The 20,362-nt window shown below is 56.9% G+C and overlaps 1 protein-coding gene across 1 annotated transcript; it reads left to right on the plus strand.

Annotated features, from left to right (window-relative positions):
- The first annotated feature begins 2,358 nt into the window (after positions 1-2,358).
- Positions 2,359-17,700, plus strand: GATAD2B (GATA zinc finger domain containing 2B). The gene is made up of 10 exons (XM_074164541.1): positions 2,359-2,687; positions 7,925-8,054; positions 8,310-8,441; positions 9,213-9,344; positions 11,720-11,890; positions 13,125-13,440; positions 13,611-13,813; positions 14,684-14,794; positions 16,079-16,196; positions 17,137-17,700. The coding sequence occupies exons 1-10, from the start codon at positions 2,359-2,361 to the stop codon at positions 17,268-17,270; spliced, it is 1,776 nt and encodes a 591-aa protein (XP_074020642.1). The 3' UTR covers positions 17,271-17,700.
- Positions 17,701-20,362: the final 2,662 nt, after the last annotated feature.

Raw genomic sequence — 20,362 nt, forward strand, 5'->3', positions numbered from 1 at the left:
GCATGTTTTTACCATGCTGTGACGGTTTTCCTCGCGTGGGTACATCTCGCTACCCTTCTGAAGGCCAGAAGAAGACCGCTGTGCGCTGGGGAAACCTGAACCTCCTTTTGTGTGCACTAATATTGCTTTATTTTACTGCTTCCCAGCGATGTTGGTCTCGGTGTCGGAATATGATGTGCAATACCCATGTGGGTGAAGCAGGGCTTTTGAGTTCCAAGACCTAACCAGTCAAGGTGCCACCACTTCTCCTATGGTCGGTGGGTGGTGTTTTGGGGGGGGGCTTTTTAAGCGATATATTCAGTTTACGTATCGATGGGGAGGTTGTTTTATAGGGATGAAGTGGTTTCCCGGTAGGGAAGGACCCGTGGGGTGACTTGGCCGCGCTGTGGGGTGGGTACCGCTATCTGAGGATGCTTCTTCACCGTGTCCTCAAGCGAACACTGAAGCCACGGCTGGTTGGAAAGTGCCTCTGCTCCCTCCCTGTGCCTCAGCCTTTGTCTGAGGTACCTGGCCTTCTCCCTCCTCCTCCTCTTCCTCCTCCTCCTCCTCCTCCTCCTTTCATCTCCCAGGAGCACCAAGTGGAGGAAGCAGCCGGGGAGGCCCTTTCATGGCCGAGTTAATTGGAGCTCGGCGCTTTCCCGGAGCCGGGTGAGGCTCCTGGCTCTCCCATCGGGTCTCAAATCACCCACCGCCGCTCAGCAGCTCCCGTTTAACCCCGGGGTCACTTCTTGGGGACGGACGGGGGCGGAGAGCGGCGTTTCTCTGTCTCCCTTGGCTTGCCCGCACTTGCCTTTCTATATTTGGTTGCCGAAGACGTGCGTTTTCCTGCAGAGAGACCAGACTGTCAAGTAGAAAGAACTTTGAGGTGCTCACCCTGGACGTGGCAACCTCTTTGAGCTCGGGCTGCGCCAGAGGCTTCCTCGGACTGGTTTTTTTCTTTTTTTTTTCCTCTTGCCTTGCCCATTTGCATTTGTTGTTTTGGTTTGTTTTGGTTTTTTTTTGCCACCCGCCGCCGCTGCACCCCTTTTTATTGAACAGGAAGGTTTCTCCAGCGCGAGAGAAACCTCTCTCCTTCTCTCCTCCCCTCGAAACCGTATCGATGCCGGTGACGTTGGGTGACAGCCGTGCTTCGGAAGATGGGTAATTACCGAGGATTTAGAACTGAGCCAGAAGAACATTTTCCTGGCAGGAGTTGGGCTCGGAAAAGCTTTATCTCCTGAGGAGGTTTGGGAAGCTCCACCTGAAGCCGGAGGTACCCGAGAACCGGCCGCTTCGGCCTCGTTTTTCATCTCGGAGCGAAAAAAGAAAAAAAAAAAAAAAAAAAAAAAGGTTATCGGCGTTTTTGAGTCATCCACGTTTTAAATTCTGATTTTTTATTCCCTGCTTGTTTGTCATCGTCCTCAGCCCCGGTCTGTAGGTAAAGACCTCACCGAGCTGGTCTCGCCTTGTTTTCAGGTGGAGCTCCCTGGGCTTCTTTTTTTTTCATTTGTGTTGTTGTAGGTAGTTTCTTATCAGCCTGGGAGCAGAGAGATGGGGTTGGGATGGGCTCTGCGGTGGCTCCTTCCCCCCCCTTTTATTTCTTTTTTATTTCCACTGCATCTGTTTGCCCCGGGGCTTTTTTGCACCTGGAGGAGAGTCGGCCGGGAAAGACGAGGAGCCGGCGTGGGTGGAGATGCTCTTGTCTGTGCCTTCGTCCTTGGAGCGAGAAGGTTCCTCACCCAAGAGAGCAGAAAGAGCAGGGGAAAAAAAAAAAAAAAAAACCAACAAAACCCCACGTGTGGAAGGGGATTTTTGGTATTTTGGAATCTTGCTGCCGAACTCGGGGTGTCGTGGTGTTCCTTCTGAGAGCAGGGGGCTCAAACCGTACCTTGGGTCCCCTCAAAAATTAAAAATAAGTGACACGAAGCCTGTGGATGAAGATCTATAAAAATTAAGGCTGGGCACGTGTAGTTTGAGAAGAAATAATCCGCCCTCGTTGTGTCCCTGGACGACTCGAGACTTTCCCAGCTCCCCCTTCCGATAAATCTCGCCGAGTCGCAGTCGGGGGTGTTCGGATGCTGAAGGAGGGATTGTGCCCCCCCCCCCCCCCCCCAACTCTGTTCTCAAAGGGTTTCGGGGTGCTCTCGCCCATGGGGTGCCTGCGGTTCCTTCTGCTTGGGAAACTCCCTGCCCGGCGGGTTTGGGATGGGGAGGAAAAGCCTGCAGGTCACCGCGCGCCGCGGCGTGGGAGGTGGGTGCTCCTCGAGGGGGGAACCTGGGCTCGGAGGTCCCCACCGTCGCCCTGGGGGGGGGGTTCAGCCGTGTTTTCTGTTTTTCCTGATACTGATTGTGTCCTTGCGTCCACCTCTGTCCCGCAGGATGGACAGAATGACGGAAGATGCTCTGCGCCTGAACCTCTTGAAACGGAGCTTGGACCAAGCGGACGAGCGGGATGACGTCCTGGCCAAGAGGTTGAAAATGGAAGGACACGAGGCCATGGAGCGCCTGAAGATGCTGGCACTGCTGAAGAGGAAAGACCTCTCGGGCATCGAGGTGCCCCACGAGCTCCCGGTGAAACAGGACGGAGTGAAGGTCTATGAAGAGAAGCTGAATGGGAGCCTCAGGCCCCATGGGGATGGCAGGACTGCAGGGAGGCCGGGGAAGGAGAACATTAACGATGAGCCGGTGGATATGAGCGCGAGGAGGAGGTAGGTGCCAAATGACTCGGGTCCGTAGCTTGCCCGTTGGTGATGCCGTGCTCTGCCAGATGGGAAACCCCAAATCAGGACGTTTTGGGGGCCTGGGAGGAGGCTTCCCGGCGTCTGCGAGGTCCCTTTGGCTGAGGGCCGAGGAGCGGGGCCCGCTCTCCCAGCGGAGTTTCTCTGGAAGGCATTCAGCGCCGTTCTCTCATTGTTTTTGCTTCTGCTGCCCTTCTTGTTCCACCCCAAAACCAGATGGGATTTTGTTTCTTCCTCCCTCCGTACGTTTAGTATTAGAAGCTATGGCCGTGGGGCGGCTGGCGGAGCCGGGGGTCGAGGGCTTCCCCTCCAGCCAGGACTTTTTATTAGCACCTCCAAAAGTGGCAGAAAAGTCCTTTATTTAGCCAAAGGCCAGCTCTGATGCAAGCGGCAGGGCCAGTCCCTCTCAAACCTGACCCCGGCCGGGCTCCTGCCTCTGCGAGGAAGAATTAAATGGTTTTATTTCTGCTGAGCATGAGTTTACTCGCGGGAAGAGGTTCCCTGAGCCATCGAGTGCTGTTGAGCGGTGTCTTGTTTTCCAGGAGAAGCTTTGGCGTCCCTCACGCTCTCCCTTCCTGCCGGGCGCCCCCACACCTCATTTTTATCACCGGTGAACTCCGGCAACTCCATTTCCGCAGCCGGGGTCTGCCCTGGCGGGGGGCGGGGGGGTGTCGGAGGGAGAGGGTCGCACGTGGGAGCCCGTCCCGTGTGCCGTTGGGCACCGCTGCATCCCGCCCCCGTTCCTATTTCAGCTTCCTGGGGAGGGAGAGGGAAATAAATGTCCATGATTTTGATTTTTGGCTTGATTTGGATACCAGAGTGCAGGCTGAGCTGCCAGGTTGAGGAGCAGAATGGAGGAGTCCTGTTTTAAGTAGGTGCGAAGAGCTGAGACCTTCCTGGGATGATTTTTGGGGGAGTGGGGGGGGAAAGCTGGCCATGGGCTGGCACCGTGCGCTGGCAGCCCAGCAACCCCCCCGCCCCCTGGGCTGCATCCCCAGGGGGGGGATTCTGCCCCTCTGCTCCCCTCTGGGGAGACACCCCCCCACACCCAGTGCTGCCTCCAGCTCTGGGGCCACCAACAGCAGAAGGACACGGAGCTGTTGGAGCGGGGCCAGAGGAGGCCCCGGAGATGCTGGGAGGGCTGGAGCCCCTCTGCTGGGAGGGGGGGCTGAGAGAGTTGGGGGGTTCAACCTGGAGAAGAGAAGGCTCCGGGGAGACCTTGGAGCCCCTTCCAGTCCCTCAAGGGGCTCCAGGAAAGCTGGAAGGGAGGGACTCTTGATGAGGGAGGGGAGCGATGGGATGAGGGGAAAGGGTTTTAAGCTGAAAAAGGAGAGATTTAGGTTAGATATTGGGCAGAAGTTCTTTATTTTGAGGGTGGTGAGAGCCTGGCCCAGGTTGCCCAGAGAAGCTGTGGCTGCCCCATCCCTGGAGGGGTTCAAGGCCAGGTTGGAGGGGGCTTGGAGCGACCTGGGCTGGTGGGAGGTGTCCCTGGATGGAACTGGTGATCTTCAAGGTCCCTTCCTACCCAAACCATTCCATGATTCCATGATTTGGGAACCCAAAGTCTTTGGGAAGAGTGTCTGTGCACCAAGATGACCTTTAAAGGTCCCTTCCAACCCAAACCAGTCCATGAGTCTCTGAGATGGTGGTAATTCCTGGGCAAAGCTGCATCCTCCAACGGCAGGAGCTGGATCCACGGGCCAGGAGGTGGATTCCAGTGTCCCAACTGGTCGTGTTGGTCTTGGCCTGTGGACGTGGGGGAAGTTTGACCTCTTGAGCAGGAAGGTCCGAGGGCCGGGGTATGTGTTGCCACCATCCTCTGTTCTCCCTCTCCCTGTTCATCGAGGAACCAGGATCACGATTCAGCAAACCCGAGACGGTTTTATCTTCCTTGATGTGTCACATCGGGGTCTTTTTGGACTGGCGGTGGCTTTTGGATGGCGAGGGGGTGCTGCCAGCGCATCTGGGGGGCTCCTGCCCCGAGGAGGGCTGGTGAGAGGGCGATGGAGGGGGGGTTTAAAGGCAGGGGATCCCAGCGCTTCAAGCCCCTTCTGGGTGCTGTCAGGGTCGTAAATATTGTAAAGATTAATGCCTTCAGAGGCACTTTTTTATTTGTGTCCTTCTCCCAGTACATTTTTGGGGTGTCGCACCTCTGAAAAGCCCAATTCTCCCCCAAATCCCCCGTGGGGGAGACGACCCGCACAATTCTCAGCCCCTTGGCAGATGGGTTTAAGCTCTGAAGGTGTTAAATGCTGCAGGAAGAACCGTGAGGCTGGGTGAGGTCTGGGGGGGGTCATAGAATCATAGAATCATCCAGGTTGGAAAAGACCCTTGGGATCATCGAGTCCAACCATCTCCCCTACTCTACAAAGTTCTTCCCTACACCGTATCCCCCAACACCACATCTAAGCGACTTTTGAACTCATCCAAGGATGGTGACTCAACCCCCTCCCTGGGCAGCCCCTTCCAGGGTCTGATCACTCTTCCTGTGAAGAATTTCCTCCTAATGTCCAGTCTAAACCCACCCTGGTGCAGCTTGAAGCCATTCCCTCTTGTTCTATCGCTATTCGCTTGTGAGAAGAGACCAGCACCAACCTCTCTACAGTGTCCTCTCAAGTAGTTGGAGAGAGTGATGAGGTCACCCCTCAGCCTCCTCTTCCTCAAACTAAACAGTCCCAGCTCCCTCAATCCTTCTTCGTACGATTTATTCTCCGGGCCCTTCACCAGCTTCGTTGCCCTCCTCTGCACCCGCTCCAGCACCTCGATATCTCTCTTGGATTGAGGTGCCCAAAACTGGACACGATACTCCAGGTGTGGCCCCACCAGTGCCGAGTACAGGGGCACAATCACCTCCCTACTTCTGCTGGTCACGCTGTTTCTAACACAAGCCAGGATGCCGTTGGCTTTCTCGGCCACCCGGGCACACTGCCGGCTCATATTCCATTAGAACCCCCAAGTCCGTCCTTTTCCGCCCGGCAGCTTTCCAGCCACGCTTCCCCAAGCCTGGAGCGATGCCTGGGGTTGGTGTGGCCCAAGGGCAGGACCTGGCACTTGGTCTTGTTGAAGCTCATCCCGTTAACGTTGACCCATCCATCCAACCTATCCAGGTCTCTCTGGAGAGCCTCCCTCCTGAGAAACCTCCTTCTCCTCCTCCCTGGAGAGGGAGCAGCAGCTGGAAAACCCCTGGTTTGGGTCCCACACGTGGGGTGCCCAAAGGAGATCCGGAAGAACAGGATATTTATTGATATTGATAACACGTTCCTGTGACGCCTTAAGCGTGTGATGGCCCTCAGAGAGGTTTCTGAGAGCTCTGAAACGATGCACCCACAAATGTCCCACAGAGCCGTGTCCTGGCGCCTTTGGGCACAAACGAGAGCTTTCATGGCTTTGATTTCTTCTTTTTTATAATTAATGGTTTGGAGCCACGCTGCTGGGGGCTGAAGAGTGACCCGCAGGCCCTGTGATCGATGGGGTTTGCCCTGGACGTGCAACGGCTGGAGAATCATAGAATCATGGAATGGTTTGGGTGGGAAGGGACCTTGAAGATCATCTCATTCCAGCCCCCCTGCCCTGGGCAGGGCCACCTCCCACCAGCCCAGGTTGCTCCAAGCCCCCTCCAACCTGGCCTTGAACCCCTCCAGGGATGGGGCAGCCACAGCTTCTCTGGGCAACCTGGGCCAGGCTCTCACCACCCTCAAAATAAAGAAGTTCTTCCCCAGATCTAACCTAAATCTCTCCTTTTTCAGCTTAAAACCCTTCCCCCTCGTCCCATCGCTCCCCTCCCTCATCAAGAGTCCCCCCCCAGCTTTCCTGGAGCCCCTTTAGGGACTGGAAGGGGCTCCAAGGTCTCCCCGGAGCCTTCTCTTCTCCAGGCTGAACCCCCCCAACTCTCTCAGCCCCCCCTCCCAGCAGAGGGGCTCCAGCCCTCCCAGCATCTCCGGGGCCTCCTCTGGCCCCGCTCCAACAGCTCCGTGTCCTTCTGCTGTTGGTGGCCCCAGAGCTGGAGGCAGCACTGGGTGGGGGGGGTGTCTCCCCAGAGGGGAGCAGAGGGGCAGAATCCCCCCCCCCCATCCTCGCCCTGCTGGGGATGCAGCCCAGGGGGTTGGGGGGGTTTTGGGACCCCCCCCCGTGAGGCAGCGTCCTGCTCCGAGAATCCTCTCCGGACCCACCTCCCTGGAATTCAGCTCCGTGCTTCCTCCTGGGTGTCGAAAACTAAAAGTTTCAGATAAAATAATCTGTGCGTTTCCTTCCCCCCCACTCCCCCACCCCCGCAGCTTCATCCCAAAGACCTTCCAGGGAGTCACAGGGCGATAATTCCGTCTCCCTGGGTGCCATCCTGCCCGCGGGGCTTTATCTCCACGGAGCTCGTGCTGCTTCCCGTTGGATTATTTAGCGTTTTTCCAAGGTTCTCCGAGAATCCTCACATTCAATCAGTGACAGCAAAGGGCTCTTTTTTAGCCTCTCCTCACTCCCGTGCCACCACGAACGGCGCGGTGCTTGGATACTGCTGGATTAGGACATTGATTTATATCTTCTTTTTTTTTTTTTAATGGTTGTTTTTTTTTTGATATATTTATTTTCTCCCACTGAGGGGCTCTTGCCGTTGCCGCTCCTTTCCTTTCCCCATTTCCAGGTCACTCTTGGCTCTTTTTGACTCCACGCAGGAGTATTTATTCACATTTTCCTTGATGGAGTGACCTTTTAAAATAGATTTGTGTTGAGATAGGCTTGGAATATTTACATTTCCGTGAACTGGGTGGCGGAGGGGGGGGGGGGTGTTTAGCCCTTTCTCCTGGCGATTTTCCCAAGGGAGTATGAACAATCCCAGGCCGGAGCATCGACCCCTGTTCCCTCTCACCTCGGCACCTGGTTACGGTGGAGTTCTCCTTATTTATTTATTATACGGCTCGTTATTAACGCCCGACCGGTCCTTTGGCAGGGTTTGCATCACGGGTTTGCTCACCTCACGCTTCCAACACCCCTCCTTTCACCCTGCCACGAAAAAGAAGGTTTTAAAGGAGTTTTTTTTTCCCTCCTGGAAGCGGAAGATGCTCCTGCCCTGAAGCCTCTGCGGTGCCGAGCTCCTGTCCCATCCCTGCCGGATCCGGGGCTTGTCCCGCTCCCAGATTTGCTGCCGATTTCTCAACCTTGTGGCTCAGTCGTTTATTATTAATATTTTTTTTTTTTCCTTCCTTTCTGTTCCGCAGTGACCAGGACAGGGGACGATTAACCCCTTCGCCGGATATAATTGTCCTCTCCGATAATGAGGCATCCAGTCCCCGCTCCAGCTCTCGCATGGAGGAAAGACTCAAAGCAGCAAATCTTGAAATGTTTAAGGTGAGGAGTTTCTCGGCCCTTCCGGGCTTCGGCGGGAGCCGATTTGCTGCGGGAATTTCTGCTTTTCGGAAGGATTTGGGAGCTGAGGGGCTTTCGGAGCAATTTGATGGCTTCTGGGCTTAGCGATCTCGCGCTTCTGCTTCTCCGTGATACAAATTCTTGGCTGTATTCAAGTTTCCTCGCTTTTTCTTGCCACCGAGGTGCAGGCAGCGGGTTTCCATCGAGTTCTGACTGCTTTTTCTGGCCTCTCTGTAGGGTAAAAGCATAGAGGAGCGACAGCAGCTGATCAAGCAGCTCCGGGATGAGCTACGGCTGGAGGAAGCCAGGCTCGTGCTGCTGAAGAAGCTGAGGCAAAGTCAGCTGCAGAAGGAGAACGTGGTACAGAAGGTGAAGCTCCGAGCGGCGCCGGTTGGGGCTGGGTGGGATCAGGGGAAGGTTCTTGGCCTCGTGGGAGCCCGTTAAGGGGCAAACACAAAGCCTTGCTCTTCTCTTGGGCTTCTCTTTGCTCCACGTTTGTCCTCCAGCGGCATTATTCCTTACCCCAGTGTGTCCGTAGCAAATCCACGGCCCGTCCTGCCCGGGGTGATGCTCTCGGGGCAGCCGAGAAGAGAAATCTCTGCGGCTCCAAAGTGTTAATATTTGGTGTAGCATCAGTTCAGGCTGAGAGAGTTGAGGGGGGTTCAGCCTGGAGAAGAGAAGGCTCCGGGGAGACCTTGGAGCCCCTTCCAGTCCCTCAAAGGGCTCCAGGAAAGCTGGGGGGGGGACGACTCTTGATGAGGGAGGGGAGCAATGGGACGAGGGGGAAGGGTTTTAAGCTGAAAAAGGAGAGATTTAGGTTAGATATTGGGCAGAACTTCTTTATTTTGAGGGTGGTGAGAGCCTGGCCCAGGTTGCCCAGAGAAGCTGTGGCTGCCCCATCCCTGGAGGGGTTGAAGGCCAGGTTGGAGGGGGCTTGGAGCAACCTGGGCTGGTGGGAGGTGTCCCTGCCCAGGGCAGGGGGGCTGGAACGAGATGATCTTCAAGGTCCCTTCCCACCCAAACCATTCCACGATTCCATGATTCTATGATCAATGAGGCTTTGCCCGTGTCGGGTCTGTCGATGGATTTCTTATCCAAGCACCACACGCTGATCCCAGTTCTCATTTTCTCTCCGTCCAGACTCCGGTTGTCCAGAATGCGGCGTCTATTGTCCAGCCATCTCCTGCTCACGTGGGACAGCAGGGCCTGTCCAAGCTTCCCTCCAGGCCTGGAGCTCAGGGGGTTGAGCCTCAGAACTTAAGGACATTACAGGTGAGCCTTCCTGACACCCCTTTTCTGCCCAAAAGACTAATTTTGCTTGGTCTCTGCCTGACCGAGATGCTTTTTTCCTGGAGGCAGATGAATTCTGCCCGTTCTCAGCGCCCTGGGTAGAACAGTTTGGTGTCCCACGGTTGGTCTGGGAAGTTCTCTCTGCAGGCGAGGTCTTCTCTGAATCCGATGGGTGGAGACTGAACCATCCCCGTGACGCTTCGTGCCTGTCCCAGCTCTTGTCCCCATGCTCTGGGTCCTCTGCTGCTTCGGAAGCGGCAGATTTTGCAGCGGGGAGGGCTGGAAATTGGTCCAGCCCACGATTTGGGGTGGCTGAATGTAGATGCGGTGACCCTGAAGAAGGTTGTCTGCTGTTTGGTAATGCGAGTTTTGGGGCTGCGGGGAGAAAATAGGCCCATTTCCACCTCCCCACAGGATCAGCAGAGCTGCTTTTTGAAACGGTTAGGGGCCATCTCTCTTAGCTCTCTGGAGAGCAGCTCTGAGGAGAAAGACCTGGGAGTCCTGGTGGACAACAGGATGCCCATGAGCCAGCAATGGGCCCTGGTGGCCAAGAAGGCCAATGGCATCCTGGGGGACATCAAGAAGAGTGTGACCAGCAGGTGGAGGGAGGTCATCCTCCCCCTCTGCTCTGCCCTGGGGAGGCCCCACCTGGAGCACTGGGACCAGTTCTGGGCTCCCCCAGTTCCAGAAGGACGGGGAACTGCTGGAGAGGGTCCAGCAAAGGGCTACGAGGACGATGAGGGGCCTGGAGCGTCTCTCTGATGAGGAAAGGCTGAGGGACTTGGGGCTTTTGAGTCTGGAGAAGAGAAGGCTGAGGGGGGATCTGATCAACGCCTGGAAATACTTCAAGGGTGGGTGTCAGGAGGATGGGGCCAGGCTTTTTCCAGTGGTGCCCAGTGACAGGATGAGAGGGAACGGGCACAAACTGGGACAGGGGAAGTTCCATCTGAACATGAGGAGGAACTTCTTTGCTGTGAGGGTGGCAGAGCCCTGGAAGAGGCTGCCCAGAGAGGTGGTGGAGTCTCCGTCTCTGGAGACATTCCCAACCCTCCTGGACACGTTCCTGTGGGACCTGCTCTGGGTGACCCTGCTCTGGCAGGGGGTTGGAGGAGATGATCTCCAGAGGTCCCTTCCAACCCCATATCGTTTTGGGATTCCGTGATTCTGTCTCTCTCTCCCGCAGCTTTCCCTCCTCCTTTTGCCAAAAGACTTACGTTTCCATCTTGCCGATGGTTTACCCCCTTCCCTTAAGCCATCTTCCTTGTTTGTGGCATTTGTTTTCTTCGCTATGGCAACCGTTGGGGGGGAGGGGGGGCGTCAAGTCTATTGTGGCTTCCCAGTGGGATGGGGCTGGAGAAGGAAACGGGGCTTTAGGAGAAGAGGAAACGCATTGTTTGCAGGGGCTTTGTGAAGCTTTTCTTCCGCTTGACCTTGACGGCGAAGAACCTCATCTAGAACAAGCCTAATTAAGAAAAAAAAAAAAAAACAACTAGAAAGGAAGAGCAGGGGAGAAAAAAAGTTTTCAGAAGGTTTTTAATGTTTTAAGATCATCTATAATTAAAAAATGGAGCTTTCTTTTTACCTGCGTTCGTTCCCCTTTGGAGCCGTCGGGGCGGTGCTGGGAGCCAGGAGGACTTTGGTGTGATGAGGAGAAGCCCGGGCAGGTCAAAGCCCGGCTCAACCTTCGCTCAGGTCCTTCCAGTCCCCATCCCTCGTGTTTCTGACGGGACGGGATTGAGGTTTGGAAGACGCCTCCGTCTTCCCGCACCAAAGGCAACCCCCCCCCCCTTCCCTTCCCTCTCCCAACTCTCCCTTTGAACTCAGAACCGCTGCGAATTCTGCTTTTAATACCTCCCCGCAGCTGGCAAACAGCCTCCTGGCGTTGTTTTTTCCTTAAATCCCCTCTTTCCCCCTCGAATTTTTCCGGATCCATCAAATTTTTCACGCAAAACCGGGCCATAAATGTGGGTCTTGAAAATTACCTTCCAAAACATCCCGGCCCGGATCCCGACGGCCCGTCCTCTTCCCATGGAGCTGGGAAGCGGTCGCTCCAGGAGATTCCAACCCCCTTTTCTTGACTCAGGTGCAATCCCGGCCTCTCTGCGGAAAACAGGGGGTTGTTTTTCAGCGGAGACATCCTCCCTCCAGGCAAAATGGACGTGATTATTTAAAATAAAATACAATTAAGGGAAAAGTGAAGTTCTTTGAGCGGCGTCTCGCGTTGGAATTAACTGGAACGAGTGGAAATTCTCTGCCGAGTGAAAAATTCTGGTTTGCCTCGTCTTTTTTTTTTTTTTGCCTTTTTTTTTTTTTTAAATTTATTGATTTTTTTTTTTTTTTTTCTCCTTTCTCGACAGGGTCACAGCGTCATTCGGTCGGCCACGAACACGACTCTGCCCCACATGCTGATGTCGCAGCGTGTGATTGCTCCCAACCCTGCCCAGTTACAGGGGCAGCGGGTTCCTCCGAAACCCGGCCTCATCCGCACTACAACTCCGAGCATGAACCCAGCCATCAACTACCAGCCGGTAGGTTCCTGGTTTATCGATTTATTATCGATATATCAATTTATTAATTTCTCTCAGGGCTTTGGGCGGGGTTGATTAGCGAGAAAGGAGAGCAGGAGGTGCCTTAATGAGCCACGGAGGAGCCGGGAGCTCAGCAGGAGGACGTCGGAGCGAAGTTTGAGATGGATCCCAAGCGTGAACGAAGATGGATGTTCTTTGTGGAAGAACGAAATGATAAAAAATCTAAAAATTCCACTTTGGAGGAATTCTCCAGGTTCATGTGAACAGCAGTGGGTTCCTGCTGTGACGGTGGCATGAAGGCCCCAGTGAAGTGGGGGGACTGGGTTGGGAGCGGGACTGGAGCAAACACACCGGCTAGATCTTGGAGTCCTGGTGGACAACAAGTTGCCCAGGGGCCAGCAATGTGCCCTGGTGGCCAAGAAAGCCGGTGGTCTGCTGGGGAGCATCAAGAAGAGCGTGGCCAGCGGGCCGAGAGAGGTCATCCTCCCTCTCTGCTCTGCCCTGGTGGGGCCACATCTGCAGCACTGGGACCAGTTCTGGGCCCCCCAGTTCCAGAAGGACAGGGAACTGCTGGAGAGAGTCCACGGAGGCTGCGAGGATGATGAGGGGCTGGAGCATCTCTGTGCTGAGGAAAGGCTGAGGGACCTGGGACCGTTCAGCTGGAGAAGAGCAGACGGAGAGGGGATCCCATCGATGCTGAGCAATAGCTAAAGGGTGGGGGGGGGGCAAGAGGATGGGGCCAGGCTCTTCTCAGTGGTGCCCGGGGACAGGACAAGGGACAACGGGCACAAACTGGGACACGAGAAATGACTGTGAGGGTGGCAGAGCCCTGGGAGAGGCTGCCCAGAGAGGGTGTGGGGTCTCCTTCTCCGGTGAGATTCCAAACCCGCCTGGATTTGATCCTGTGGGACCTGCTCTGGGTGACCCTGCTTGGGCAGGGGGTGGGACAAGGTGGTCTCCAGAGGTCCCTTCCAACCCCTACAATTCTGTGAGGTTCTTCCTGCTGATTCCGAAGCACCGGAGGCTCCTCGGCACCGGCACTTCTTTATTATAAGGATGGAAACGAGCTCCCTGCTCCCGATCCCGGTCTCCCCAGGGCTTTTTGGGCACGTTGTGAGAAGGAGGGTTGCGAGAAGCCGATGTGGCTCATCCAGGTTATTTTAGGGGCCGAGCTGCAGTCGGGGACTCTGTTAATTACCTGTATTAATCCTCATCATCTCTTTTTCCTCCCCAGCAATCGAGTTCTTCTGTTCCTTGCCAGCGGACGTCGTCTTCAGCCATCTATATGAACCTTGCCTCCCACATCCAGCCCGGCACGGTCAACAGGGTGTCGTCTCCTCTCCCCAGCCCCAGCGCTCTCAACGACGCCGCCAACTCCCAGGCGGCCGCCAAGCTTGCCCTCCGCAAGCAGCTGGAAAAGACGCTGCTGGAGATTCCCCCTCCCAAACCCCCTGCTCCCCTCCTGCATTTCTTGCCCAGCGCGGCCAACAGCGAGTTCATCTACATGGTGGGGCTGGAGGAGGTGGTGCAGAGCGTTATCGACAGTCAAGGTGAGTTCTGGGGGGGGCGGGGGGGGGGCGTTTCGGCTTTCCTCCGCCGCCACCGTATGGAAAAAAAAAAAACCCAACCCCGCCCTTTCCTATTTTATTAGCAAACCGTCCAAATCTGTGGCTTGCGAGATGTTTCCCACCTAATTCCCGTTCTTGGTGCCTCCCCCCAGGGAAAAGCTGCGCGTCCCTCCTGCGCGTGGAGCCCTTCGTCTGCGCCCAGTGCCGCACCGACTTCACCCCGCACTGGAAGCAGGAGAAGAACGGGAAGATCCTGTGCGAGCAGTGCATGACTTCCAACCAGAAGAAGGCGCTGAAGGCAGAGCACACCAACCGGCTGAAGAACGCCTTCGTCAAAGCTTTGCAGCAGGAGCAGGCAAGTACACGGTGCTCCGGTGGGACACTTGAGCTCCGGTGGGATACGTCGGCTCTGGGAGAGCCTGGAATTCCCCACCCAGGGCTCCGGGACCCCCTGATCCCCATCCCTTTGCTCATCTCCAGCCTCGTGGCTTTGCTGTAGATCAATTAGGGTTCCCCAGGCGTGAACTTGAGGAGCTTCTCCCTGCGGATGTCCAGCTCGGCACGTGGAGCTTCAGAGTGTCCGGAATAATCTGGAGCAGCTGCTCCCTCTTCCTTTTTGGGTCATTTTCCCCCTGGATTTGTACCTCGAGGGTGGTTGGAGACTGCTTCCTCCCCAGTTTTGTCACTGGCTTTCCTGGAAGTCACTTCACCACTTAATGCCTGCTCATTTTTCTGTGGAATTGAGGGAATTTGCTAAATCCCCCTGATAAACTGGTGTCGGGAGAACTAGTTTAGAGGCCCTGGAGTAAAATAAACCGGAATTATCATTTGTGAACTGTGGAAAAAAAAAAAAAACCCTAAATATGAAGCGGAATTGGCTTCTGATAAACGGGACGTGGCTTTTTCGGGGCAAGAAGAGTCTTTGGGCTGTTTGTAACGAGCGGGTGCGGAGATAAAAAAGCTCTTGGTGCTGCAGTTCCAGTAACACCTCGGGGAGAGCAGCCGGGTTTTGGGTGGTTTTCCGATAAAGCGGCGATTGCGGCGTGCGGGGAGAGAGATCTTCTTTCCCCCCCCCCCCCCGGGCTGGGAAAGCCACCCGCCGCGGCCGGTGACGGCGTGAGCCCCGGTGTCCCCCTGCTCACGGCACCGGAGGGGTCTTGCGGGATCCGGTGGGAAGTGGGATGGGATGATGGTCTCTGAGGACGCTCCTGGTTCTCTCGCTCAGGAGATCGAGCAGAGGCTACAGCAGCAGGCGGCCTTGTCCCCCACCGCGGCCCCGGCCGTCTCCAGCGTCAGCAAACAGGAGAACATCATGCGGCACCACACGCTCCGGCAGGTGAGTGGGCACGGCCTCATCCCACCCTCCGGCACCGGGAATGAACCTTCATCTCCCGGCCTGGAGCCCGGAGGTTCGGAGCGGGGTGAGCACGCTCTCCGAGGAGGAGGAGGAGGGAGGTGGGAGCGTCCTGCTGGCTCCTCTCCTGCAGCAGCTCCGGGCTCTGGCTGCCCTTTTTCCTGGGGAACGTAGGGTTGGTGTTACCCCGAGGCCCCTGCACCCCGTTTCCTCGCGCCAGCAGAGGCTGGAGCTGCTGCTGGTGTCCTCTCCCACCACTTTCACTCGGATCCCTCCATTCCATCCCGTTCCCCGTGGATCCCTCCCATCCATCCCAGATCCCTCCCATCCATCCCGTTCCCCTTGGATCCCTTCCATCCATCCCGGATTCCTCCCATCCATCCCGTTCCCCTTGGATCCCTCCCATCCATCCCGCAGCTGCTGGCTGATCTCTCCCAGCCCTTTCCCTCTTGGATCCCTCCCATTGATCTCATTCCCCTTGGATCCCTCCCGTTGATCCCAGATCTCTCCCATCAATCCCATAGCTGCTGATCGTCTCCTCTCCATCCCTATCCCCTCGGATCCCTCCCATGGATCCAGGATCCCTCCCATGGATCCCATAGCTGCTGCTGGTCTCCTCTCCATCCCTATCCCCTCGGATCCCTCCCATTGATCCCAGATCCCTCCCATGGATCCCGCAGCTGCTGGTGGTCTCCTCTCCCTCCCCTTCCCCTCGGATCCCTCCCATCGATCCCGTTCCCCTCGGATCCCTCCTATCCATCCCAAATCCTTCCCGTCCATCCCGTAGCTGCTGCTGGTCTCCTTTCTCACCCCTTCCCCTCAGATCCCTCCTATTGATCCTGGATCTTCCCCATCCATCCTGTAGCTGTTCCTGGTCTCCTCTCCCACCCCTTCCCCTCGGATCCCTCCCATCCATCCCGTTCCCCTCGGATCCCTCCTATCCATCTTGTAGCTGCTCCTGGTCTCCTCTCCATCCCATATCCTTCCCATTGATCCTGTAGCTGTTGCTGGTCTCCTCTCCCACTCCTTCCCCTTGGATCCTTCCCATCCATCCCAGATCCCTCCCATCCATCCCACACCATCCATCGGGGAAACCCTCAGCACGGTCCAGCCTCTGCTGCCCAATTACCTCCACGAGAGCCATCTTCAAACTGCGTTTTCCATGAACCGGCCAAAAATGGCGATGAATTCTTCACCTTCCAGCTGCAGCTCCCTCAGCTTCCAGCCCCGGTGCCTTCCCACCATCTTTCTTCTCCTCTTCCTCAGGCTCCGCAGCCCCAGAGCACTTTGCAGCGCGGCATCCCCACCTCTGCCCGCTCCATGCTTTCCAACTTCGCCCAGGCACCCCAGCTCTCCGTGGCCGGCGGTCTCCTCGGCATGCCAGGTACCGTCCCCATGGGAGCGCGGGGAGGGACAGGGCTTGGGGACAAACGGAGAGTGGGACACGGGGGTTTGATTTGAGCCGGCACCGTGCGCTGGCAGCCCAGCAACCCCCCCCAACCCCCTGGGCTGCACCCCCAGCAGGGCGAGGATGGGGGGGGGGGATTCTGCCCCTCTGCTCCGCTCTGGGGAGACAGCCCCCCCACCCAGTGCTGCCTCCAGCTCTGGGGCCACCAACAGCAGAAGGACACGGAGCTGTTGGAGCGGGGCCAGAGGAGGCCCCGGAGATGCTGGGAGGGCTGGAGCCCCTCTGCTGGGAGGGGGGGCTGAGAGAGTTGGGGGGGTTCAGCCTGGAGAAGAGAAGGCTCCGGGGAGACCTTGGAGCCCCTTCCAGTCCCTCAAGGGGCTCCAGGAAAGCTGGGGGGGGGGGAACTCTTGATGAGGGAGGGGAGCGATGGGACGAGGGGGAAGGGTTTTAAGCTGAAAAAGGAGAGATTTAGGTTAGATATTGGGCAGAAGTTCTTTATTTTGAGGGTGGTGAGAGCCTGGCCCAGGTTGCCCAGAGAAGCTGTGGCTGCCCCATCCCTGGAGGGGTTCAAGGCCAGGTTGGAGGGGGCTTGGAGCAACCTGGGCTGGTGGGAGGTGGCCCTGGATGGAACCGGGTGGTCTTTAAGGTCCCTTCCCACCCAACCCATTCCGTGATTTGGGGGCAGGGAGGACGTATGGCCACCAGCACAGGGGTGGTGGCAACGGTGGTGGTGCTCCCCATCCCCACCCCAACAAGACCCCCCCCACGAATTCCGGAGGGTAAATTTGGGTTAAATCCTTCACATCGTGCCAAAACCTTCTGTTGGAGGGGTCCCCCACCTCCTTTTTTCTTCCTCCCCCTCCCTCCCAACCCCTTATTCCCCCCCCCCCCCGCCCCCTCCCTTCCTTACCTCCAGGTGTCAACATCGCTTACCTGAACGCCGGCATCGGGGGCCACAAAGCGTCGAGTTTGGCGGATCGGCAGCGGGAATACCTTTTGGATATGATCCCCCCCCGCTCTATATCGCAGTCCATCAGCGGACAGAAATAACGCCTATTGACCGTCCCCCCCAACCCCGACTTCGACTCTTCCCCCCCCGCCCCCGCCTCCTCCCAACTCCTTCCTCCGCCTCGCCTCTTCGTCCTTCCTCCTCTTCCTCCCCACACCTCCGTCGCATGCAGTGCCTGTACTGGTGCCTACCGTACACGGGGAAAAAACAACAGCAACCCAACAACAACCCAACAAGGACCCAACAACAACCCAACAACAACCCAACAACGACCCAACAACCCAACAACAACCCAACAACGACCCAACAACAACCCAACAACGACCCAACAAGGACCCAACAAGGACCCAACAACAGCCCAACAACAACTCAACAACGACCCAACAACAAAACAACCCAACGACAGAAAAAAAAAGACAAAGGAAGAAGAAGAAAAAAAAAGAAACGAAAAAGAAACGAGAGAAAAAACAAAGGATTCAGACAAAAAACAAAAAAAGCGCATTTCAAAGCTCCCCTTTTTCCCAAACCTTTGACTTCTTTGGGTTGGTTTTGTTTTGTTTTTTTTTTTTTTTTCCTTTCCGGAGCCCCGAGGCCGGAACGACGTCTGCTCCGAATCGTCACCCTCCACCTGCTAAAGCTCCTTTGACGCTGGGGTTTTTATTTCTTATTTTTTTTTTTTTATATAATGTAATGACGAAGCGTAGAATTTTTAATTGCGTTTTGGGGTTTTTTTGGGGGGGGTTGTTTTTTTCCTTTTTTTTTTTTTTTCCCTTCCCCCTTTTCCAGAGACTTTTTTTTTAAAGGGCACCCCCTCCACCTTTTGAGTGAGGTTTTTTTAAAGGGCAGCCTAAAATTCTGACCTTCACGGGGGGAAAAAAAAAAAAAAACAACAAAATTGGGGGGGAGGGGGGGGGGGCAAAGAGAGACACACGTCGTGGGCCGGACCCCCCCCCCCCCCCTTTTGTCCCCCCTGTCCCCCCTCACCCCCCGCCCTGGCAGGAGACCCCCCCCCCCGTCCCCGTCCCGACGCCGCAGCTCCCGTGGTCTCTCCCCCCCCGCCCTCCCGGAGGATGGGAGCCCAGTTTGGTTGCCCGGTGGCCACCGGTGTGGGGTCGATGGACAGTGCTGGTGACCCCCCCCACCCCTCCACCTCCTGTCCCCCCCCCCGCCCTGAGGAGCCCGACGGGGGTCGATGGCACCCGGTGAAGCCCCCGGTGGTGGCCTCGGGCGCGGTGTGAGTCCCCGTCCTCTCCCTTCCGCGCTCCTGCGTGTTCCGGGGGGGGGGGGGCCGCTCGTGGTCCTTGTCACCCGTCACCAGCCCCCGTGTGGACCGTGGGGGGATGTCCACCGTGGTCCCCGCAGACCGTCAGGATGTCACCACGGTCCCTCGTGGATGATGGGGAGGGCACCGCGGACCCGCGTGGACGTTCGGGATGTCACCACGGTCCCTTTCGGACGATGGGGACAGCACCGTGGTCCCTTTTGGATGATCGGGATGTCACCGTGGTCCCTCGTGGACGATCAGGATGTCACCACGGTCCCTCACGGATGATCAGGATGTCACCGTGGTCCCTCACCGATGATCGGGATGTCACCACGGTCCCTCATGGATGATGGACATGGCACTACGATCCCTTTCGGATGATGGGGACGACACCACGGTCCCACCTGGACGATCGGGATGTCTCCATGCTCCCACGTGGACAATGGGGATGTCACCGTGGTCCCTCGTGGACGATGGGGGACGGCACCGCGATCTCTTTCAGACGATGGGGATGACAACGCAGTCCCTTTCAGACCACGGGGATGTCACCGTGGTCCCTTTCGGATGACGGGAACGGCACCGCGGTCCTACGTGGGCGATGGGGATGTCACCACGGTCCCTTTTGGATGATGGGGATGTCACCGTGGTCCCTTTCGGACGATTGGGGATGTCACCGTGGTCCCTCGTGACGGCACCGCAATCCCTTTGGGACGATGGAGATGGCACCGCGGTCCCTTTTGGACGATGGGGACGTCACCCCCGGTCCCCACGGAGGATGGGGACGTCGCCGCCGTCCCCACGTGGCACCGGGGCTCCGACCGGCGGCGAAAGAACCCAAAGCAAGAAAAAAAGCCGCGAAAAAAAAAAACAAAAGAAGTCGTCTGAGAAACGCTCTATTTGCACTTAAACCTTCACACTAACGGGCCCCCCCCCCATTCCTCCTCCTCCTCCTCTTCCTCCTCCTCCTCCTCCTCCTCTTCCTCCTCTAGCCCCCACCAGCCCACATCGTGCCCCGGCAGAGCCGTCCCCACGTTCCGCCCCCCCCCTCCGCCCCCCCCCGGTGCCCAAACTTGCCCAAAACCCGAGCGTCGGCCGCTCCTGAGGGGGGTTTCCTGAGAGTTTTTCTCCTTGTTTTTAAATTAATTTCATAATTTTTTGGGGGGTGGGGTGTTAATTCTTGTTTCCCCTGCTATTCAAATTTTCTCGTGCAATTTCCAAGAGCCTGCTCGCCCTTTGGGGGGGGGGGGGGGGCCCAGGAGCACCTCCTTTTTTCCCCCCCTCCCGTAGGGGACAAGGCGCCTTCTCCCCCCCCCCCCCCTTTCCCCCACCCCCTCCCAAAATGCCACCCCTCGATGGGTGGGGGACCCCCCCGCCCTGCCAGCATCCCCCCCTCCCCCCCGATTCAATGAGCACTTACACCCCCCCCCCCATGAGGGGTCTGGGTGCCCCACGTGTCGTGTCCCCCCCCCGGGGCCCTCCAGAGGCTAAAGAATTTGTTTTTTTGGTAATTTTTTGGAAGCTAGTGAAGCGTAGTGGCGTATATATATACATATATATATATATATTTTTGTGGGGTTTTTTTTTTTTTTTAATTTTTAATCTTTTTACCTGCCCCCCCTTCCCTCCCTCCCCCGGTGACACCCCCCCCCCCACCCCCCCCCAGATGCTGAGATCCTTTTCGAATCTCTTTTTATCGCCCCCATTTCCCCGGGAGCACTTTGACAGTTTCTTCTTGGCTAAACCTGAGGGGTTTTTGGGTTATTTGAGGGGGGGTGGGGGGGGTGTTAATTTTTTTTTATCGGCTTTTTCCTTCACCGTCCCCCCCCCCCAGCCTCCTTCTCCCAGGGCCTTTCGACATGGTCGAGCCCC

Source organism: Numenius arquata, chromosome 27 (assembly GCF_964106895.1).
Source record: "Numenius arquata chromosome 27, bNumArq3.hap1.1, whole genome shotgun sequence".
NCBI lineage: Eukaryota > Metazoa > Chordata > Aves > Charadriiformes > Scolopacidae > Numenius > Numenius arquata.

Bases quoted from the DNA above. Each gene is read 5' to 3' on its own strand.
- GATAD2B (XM_074164541.1), top strand. From the start codon at position 2,359: ATGGACAGAATGACGGAAGATGCTCTGCGCCTGAACCTCTTGAAACGG. The intron at 13,814-14,683 runs GCAAGTACACGG...TCTCTCGCTCAG, and splicing joins AAGCTTTGCAGCAGGAGCAG to GAGATCGAGCAGAGGCTACA. The intron at 14,795-16,078 runs GTGAGTGGGCAC...CCTCTTCCTCAG, and splicing joins GGCACCACACGCTCCGGCAG to GCTCCGCAGCCCCAGAGCAC.